Source organism: Limulus polyphemus, unplaced genomic scaffold (genome assembly GCF_000517525.1).
Source record: "Limulus polyphemus unplaced genomic scaffold, Limulus_polyphemus-2.1.2 Scaffold397, whole genome shotgun sequence".
Taxonomy (NCBI): Eukaryota; Metazoa; Arthropoda; class Merostomata; order Xiphosura; family Limulidae; genus Limulus; species Limulus polyphemus.
In genome coordinates, this window is record NW_013666007.1 from 460,835 (window position 1) to 468,690 (window position 7,856).

The 7,856-nt window shown below is 32.1% G+C and overlaps 1 protein-coding gene across 5 annotated transcripts in view; it reads right to left on the minus strand.

The window, feature by feature from the left end:
* Positions 1-1,910, minus strand: part of LOC106457958 (diacylglycerol kinase eta-like) — a 148,835-nt gene extending 146,925 nt beyond the window's left edge. For 4 of the 5 annotated variants that reach the window (XM_022384053.1, XM_022384055.1, XM_022384052.1 and 1 more), the window contains exon 1: positions 1,755-1,910. In XM_022384053.1, the coding sequence (XP_022239761.1) occupies positions 1,755-1,904 (150 nt within the window). In that variant the 5' untranslated portion in view covers positions 1,905-1,910. The remainder of the gene's footprint in view (positions 1-1,754) is intronic. The other variant, XM_022384059.1, reaches the window with a different exon arrangement.
* Between the last annotated feature and the right edge of the window lie 5,946 nt (positions 1,911-7,856).

A 7,856-nucleotide genomic window follows, 5' to 3' on the forward strand; every position in this document is an offset into this window, starting at 1 on the left:
AAACTTTGTTCTCTAATGTACAACACAAATATAACTGACTAATAACTTAAATCTAAATTGTCAATTAATATTAAAGTCATGCTTTAAATTTATATGATGAAGGCAGGTGATAAGAAGCCATTCTGGCCAAAGAAAATTGTTAATGTACATATTACTTTTAAATTACTTTACATATAAATTATATAGTTAACTTACTTTAAACAAGTTTTAAAATGTAATAAAGTATCCTAACACCCAACCTCATCAACTAAAAAAACAACAAAATAAAAGCTAGCTTGTTTATAAATTTATCAAAGAAAACTTTTCAATACTTTTGTTACTAGAACCCACTCTTTAATCATGTATACTATTGGGAAAATTAACAATCCTCACCGAGAATAACACTTAAAAACAAGGCTGCATCAAACTTTTACAGTTAACAGTTTTATATTTTAGACAGTAAAAGCAACCTTATTAATCTTCAACTCAAAACTTGCATATACACATATATATACATACATACATAAACATGATGTTCAAACAATAATTCAACTTTTATAATGGTTTATAACTTTAACCAAAATATCTATACATTTAGAATCTAGAACATTTGACACTGTTTTCACCACAGCTAATCATAGATGATGGTTACAGAATATAGTGTTATCAATGTTCTTCGGCATACCATTTTCCTCTCAATTTCATAAACATTTCAATATATGGCTTTAGAAATATTTACAAGAATAATCTCCTGTATTAAACCATTATACTTCATCTGTACTTTCAAACAAAATGTATTATATTTTTACCACATTTTTAAACAACCCAATTAACAGGTAGCAAAAATTAAAAAAATAATAATAACAACATATTTAAGCCTACACCTGCACATTAATTCAGTGTCAAATTCTTTAAATTTACTCGTAACTTACAATATGACAGTTTATTTATACTTTTACAAAGTTTTTCTTTAATGTTATTAGAACAACTGGACGTTTAACCCCCACCCCAAAAAAGTTTAAAACTAATTATATGCTGCTTTTTGTCCTAATGAACACTTTGGATATAACTGACAATACTTGCTGGACTAAATAAAAACTATAACTTCAACTGAACTTTGAAAACCTTGCCTTATTTTTTTAATTCAGTTATAAAATTCAGTAATTAATAATAATTAGGATTATTTTTATTTTATTAGTTAACATAATGTGACCTGTGCTATCTTGGACATACTATGCTTAAACTATTTTGTAAAACCTAAAAATCAGTCATTCCTACTCTAAACTATAGACGTTATTCAGCCTGGTAAGATATAACTTTACAGCTAATAGAAAACTATTGTTTTCCAGCTGTGTCCATTTAACTTAAAACAGTAACACTGACGTTACTAAGGTTAAACGAGAAAATCAAAATTTTTTTTTACTTTTCAATTTCATTATTTCAGTATCGATATCGTATTGCCCATATATATATGTCTTTGAATTAATTTACTGAATGACGCGCTCTTTTGAACTTAAACATACCAACAGAATGAAATTAATAATTAAACTGAAAGAGTCAAGAGCTATTAAACTAACTAGGTTACAGTATTCTCTTTCTCACACGTCAATATTTATCTGCGTGCTGATAAAACTAACAGGCAACACATGGTCATGGCTAAGTAACACTCAGTCACGGCACTCAGGCGTTAACTGGTAAATGTTCGTGGCCAGCTATCGACCACACGAACGTATACGTCGTATAGACACCCAAATACAAAATTAAGGAAAACTTACGCCATTTTTGATAGCTTTAGAGGTAGATATCCGTCTATGGAATGATTTTGAGGGTTCCCCATCGCCTTCACTCTCTGAGGAATCTTCAGACGGGACATCAGACCCACACTTTTCAGACACACTTCCTACTGGACCTACCCCTGTCGCCATTTTCCCTCGACTACATAAATATAACTCACCAGATGGCAGCAAGTACTGTTGTCGTCTGCTGTAATGCACATAATACTTCAATTTTTTTCATCAAGAATTTAGCAGTTAACTAATTTTAAAAAGCATCAAAATAAATCTTGTATAATCAAGAAACATCTAAAATCATCATATAGTACAATCGCAATACATTTATCAAGAATAATTAAAATGAAAATTAAGTGGTGTTTTACTTAGAGGCACTTGTATGAACATATGCTCATTTATATAAATATAATGGTACTGTCTGTTGTCTGTTGATGTCCATGTAACTACTTCGTAGGGTGTGGATGGACCTTCACCAAACTTGGTATGGAGGTTCATTTGCTCCATGGGAAGATACATGCAAATTTTAAGTTTTACATTTTGCGTTTTGCAGTTTCTATAGTTTTTTTTACCACTACCTCACCTCTTGTTCATAGATCTTCACCAAATTTGGTATGAAGGTTAATTGGGTCCATGGGGAGTTACATACAAAGTTTCAGTTTTGCATTTTGCGTCTTGCGGATTTTATGGGCGTTTTTTGCGTTTTCGCGTTTTTTACTACTTCTTCGCCCCATGTTGATGGATTTTTACCAAATTTTGCATGAAGGTATGTTGGGCCTATGCAGAGATACATGCAAATTTGCGGTTTCATATTTTATGTTTTGCATATTTTATGGCCGTTTCTTGTGTTTTTTACAATTACATATAAGGGAAACAATTTTACATGTCCTAATCTAACCTTTCATTAATCATGAATTTACATAACTTCCGTCCAGGGGACGGGTAATCCAGTTACTTATAAATAAATTATAATAGGCCTGTACTGTTGATTATTTGTTAGTTTGTTGTTAAGCATAAAATTGCACAGTGGACTATCTCTCTGTTCCCACCGCAGCAGTTGAACCAAAAATCCTAGCGTTTTAAACCCTCGATCTTACTGCTGAGGAGCCTGGCACGGCCTGGAATTTGAGGGTCACGGTTTCGAATACCACGTCACCGAACATCCCTTTCAGCCGTGGGGGCGTTATAATGTGACGGTCAATCCCATTATTTATTAGTGAAAGAGTAGCACAATAGTTGGCGGTGGATGGTGTTGACTAGCTGTCTTTCCTTTAGTCTATCACTGCTAAATTAGGTAACAAAAAAGCTTATTATTTGTTAATACGGAATATTTTGTTGTCTTTTAATACACATGTATTACTTATGACTTAAGACAATCCAAGTTGCAGTACAATATTCCAAACTTCCAACTAAACAATAAAATAAATAAAACTAATATTTTCAGAAGTATTACAAACAAGAAACTCATTATCGAGTTTCTTTTTTATAACCTTTATAACTTTTGGTCTTATTTCTTAGCACCATAAATTTTCAAAAGTTTTTTTTTCTTTAACCGATAAAATTAAATTATTCTTATCTGCAAGTGTGATTTATTGAGCCCTTTTTGATCTAAAATTGCTACTTGATATCCAACTACGTTTAAGCTAAAATATTTTCATCAAACTTATACAATTTTTTGTTTGTTTGTTTATTATTAATCACAAAATTACAAAATGGGCTATCTGCGCAGTGCTCATCGCAGGTATCAAAACTCAAATTTTGGTGCTATAAGTTATTAGACTTATGGCTTAGCAACTGAATGGTAAGTTTATAAATGATAAGCATCTATACCATATAAGACTACAAAATAACTGGCCTTGTGTTCGCATTCTCGTTAATGCCTAGCATTTTGGGGGAAGTGAAAAAATGCATTCATGCTTGTTAGTTACAAGTGATAAAGATATTCAAAATGTGGAAAACCCTTTTTCTTTTCCTCGGCTCGAATTCGATCACAGGCTACTTCATATATAGCTTTATTTTAACGAAAATAAAATGCTAAATTTTCGGTTAAAATACTATAATATATTTGCTACTCACTCATTTTCTCCGTTGTATTTTGATAATTCTAGATGAGTCGTGAATATAGTTTAAGAAAATATTTTAGAAATAAAAAACTGACTTATAATTATTGCAAATACTGAATCAGGTGTGTGTTTTACCAACTGAACAAACGTGTTAACTCCCTCTCACTTCATAGTATAAGAACTTGTTTAACAATTCAAACTATCACATTCTTTCCCTTTCACAAACAATGCATTATCTCAAGGGCGCCAGCTTTTTTTGTGATCATTTAATTTAAATCTTACTATTTCCTTGACTCAGGTTTGGTCGCGATACCTCTTGCGAGCGTTTTACCAACTGAGCTAAAAGTTTAACTCATTAATACTTGCCAGTGAGGTATTTTTCAACAACTCAAGCTAGCACACAAATACATTTTGTACACTCAAGATTCATACATAACACACAAAATCGAATATCCAAGCTAACATATCCAAGAAAATACAAACTTGTAGCATGTATTGGTTTAGAACGGCTGAATAAATTTTGTTTGAAATTCTTATGGGAAAAACTTTCTAGTCAATAATGTACATTAAAGATAATATAACAAGAAATATGTCAAGCTCCCACTTTGCTACATGAAAATTGCTGTAAGCATTAATCTCACTGTATGTATTGCCTTTGAAATAACCTAAATTGTTTTATGAATTTCCTGCACAGTTTCTAAAGATTTCATTAAGAACTAAGCAGTTCCAAAGGCAATAATTATTAGTTAGTGTTTATTTTATTTTTCTAAACAAACTTCTTAAAGTATATTCACACATCATCTAGACCTATCAAAATACAACGGAGTAGATAGTGAGTAGCAAAAATATTATAGCATTCTAATAGCATATTTCTTTCCTTAAAATTTTCGTAAGCTTAATTAAGGGAAACCTCTACAACTGAACCTACTAAAGCTTACAAAAAAAACGGTACCAAATTCTGTTTCCTATAGTATCGTTGATTAAAGTTTGTAGTTTTCAATGCTTTAATTTCCAATTTAAGAATATGAATAGAGTGTTCTATATTATCTGTATTTTATTAGTCTTATATTGCGCGTTTGAAGAGATTTGTTAGGTAGTAAATCTAGAATAAACGAAAAATAAAAGTAATTTTCGTTTAAGAGAAATAAAATCACACTAGTCACGAACTTTATATTCATTATTTTCCAGTAGCACAGCCACATTAGCTCAGCGTTAAGTCTGACGGCTTATATCGTTAAGATTCGAGTTTCGATACACATGAGGAAACAGCACGTCCTCCGGTGAGACAGCGGTAAGTTTCCGGACTTACAACGCTAAAATCCAAGGTTCGACTCACCGCGATGGACACAGCAGATAGCCAAATGTGGCTTTGCTCTAAAACAAACATTAAATACAGGTCACAGCACAGTTAGTCCATTGTGCAGCTTTGTACTTAGCAACAAACAAACCAGTAGCACAGAACAGAATCTCACTTTCTTTCATAATCATTTTCAACAAATTTGGATAGTTTATTTCACTGACATCACAAAACCTATACAGTTAATAATTTTCTCATATTCACGATGAAGCAGCTTCGAATTCCTTATTTGGCCATCAACACAAAATAATACAGAAAATATCTACAGTTTAGATTTTCCTTAGATCACATTCAAATTTAGTTGGATAATCGATGTTGCCATAACTCAAACTACGCAATCAAGATTCCTAAAATTAATATTTCTCTAACACTGTCATTCACCAAATTCAATTCTGGATCTCTTTCTATTTGCCAGTACCTCGGGGTATAAGATGTTCTCTGTATTTAATCTTTCTCATATTCAATTTTAATTTTGCTACTTCATAAGTGTTAGATAGCAGCTCATAAATGTAGAGAAAAGTATTTTATTATGTTTGTAGATACTATTATATTATGATTGGTGTCTTAACCTTTTCTGCATTATTAGTATAGATAGTTCGTTATTGAGAATTATGCATCAAAATCTTATTGTATGGAATATATAAAAATTCACAGGATTTTATCAATGTACTTTTTGGTGGTTACGTAGTTCTCTGTACACGTATACTACATATTGTACTGTTACGACAGCGGAAGTCACGTGACTCTGGGAGCATGCGCGCTGGAGTTTCTCAAATGATCATGAATTTGCCCGGCAGCTCGAGTGTGATCTAGTTGCCCCCTTTTTTAGTATATAAGCCTGGCCAAGAAAGCCAGCTGGAGAGAGATAATTGAGTCAAGTCGTTAAGTTTAAAGTGGCGATGAGAAACATACTGATTGTGAAATTATTGTGTGCTAAAGGTTTGTATCGAGGAAGTATAACCTGGGTTAATCAAGAAAGGACTTGTATCGCTGAAGTTTCTCGGAAAGAATTTCTACAGGAAATTAACAAACAAGCAGATACGTAACAGTACAATATAATACGGTTTGTCCGCATAGATGTGCGAAATTTTCTATATCCTTAAAAAATATGCGTGAAACAATTTCTTTGGTTCAGCCCTTTGTGAAATATTTAATGTCGTTACATGTAGATATCTATATTAAGCCTCTCCGTAACTTAGAATATAAGTAATCTTTATTTATTATTGTTTTTCAAAATTCCGATACAGGCATCAATACTTAGTGACAGATTCCAGACAAACAGTGTTTACCTGTTTACCCACGATTAACTGCACTAATTTTGATCTTAGAGCTTCTTTCCCGGTGTTTTTTAGGCATGAACTCAGAAATAGTATTAACCTGATGACTGGATAAGACGTTGAAGCAGTCTTAGCAGTTTGTCTGACCTGCTGGTCATGTGCGTAGAGATAGCGAAGTTTGAAATTCGAGTTTCCTTTTTTGTTAATAAGGCTTGTCTAATGACGTGAATGACATGACAGCTAGTTCTTTCTGTATTTTGTTTCATGATTGACCTCTGCAGATCTCTTTTCTTAGAATACTCCAGCATCTATTAGAAATAACAAAGACAATTATAATTCTTCTTAATGAATTTTGAAAGTGAAGATAATTCTCGTTAGTCTGTTTTTGTTTTTATATAACGTCCTTCTTCACAATATTCACTTGCCATAGATTTGTAAATGCAGTATTATTTCTATTTGTGAAACGTTTTCAGTCTCTTTTATTTGCATTCGAATCAGGCTTGTTTACATTTCGCTTAGCAAATCTAGAACCTCTTGTTATCATGGTCTTAATTAACTTATCTGTTTATTCTTGTACAGTACAGTGGGAGACCACTTTGTAATAACCTAGATTTCTAACTAAATATTAATTCTTTTTGTTTAATTTTCACCTACTATTCTAATTTAGGAAAAACCAAAGCTTAAAAGTAAAAATAAGCATGATAAACACCATGTAGCGAGTAAAACGTCGTATTGTGATTACCAGTGTAACGAATTTGTTGTCATGTATTTATTTTTAATATTGTTACGTCTCCGTTAGTTAATTGATTTTCCGTAACTTCGTTCCTACGAAACTTTAACGACACAAGTCTTTACTTAATAAAACTGGTTTATTCTTTCCGAATATAACTTTACGATACACTTATTTTCAGCAGTCGCGCTAAAACAAACGCTATATCAACGAACGTCAACAATACTTCTGACTGCAGTTCAATTACTCACTATCTACACACACATTACATTACCGTCACGTTGTCACCCTCTTTTATATACCAGACTACCCTATATCTAGTAAACGCTAGGGCATTCGCTAAGGTACAGGATAGTTCTAGAAACGTGGCGTCACACTAGTCATGTGACTTCGCTTACGCAACAATATGAACGTTGTTTATGTCAAATTTGTATTTAAAAATATACGTAACATAATAAATTGGAGGCTCCTGTCCGAGATTTGAATCAGAGACAAAATTCGATCTAAATTATAACTTAAATCATAATTGAATTTATATTTATCAGTTCCAACAAGATTTGATAATGTCGGATTATCAAGATTTTCTTGTACCACCTTCCCTAGAACAACTAGAAAAATATAACAAAAATGAATTGCTTGAAATTGCCAAAGTTTTAGAACTAG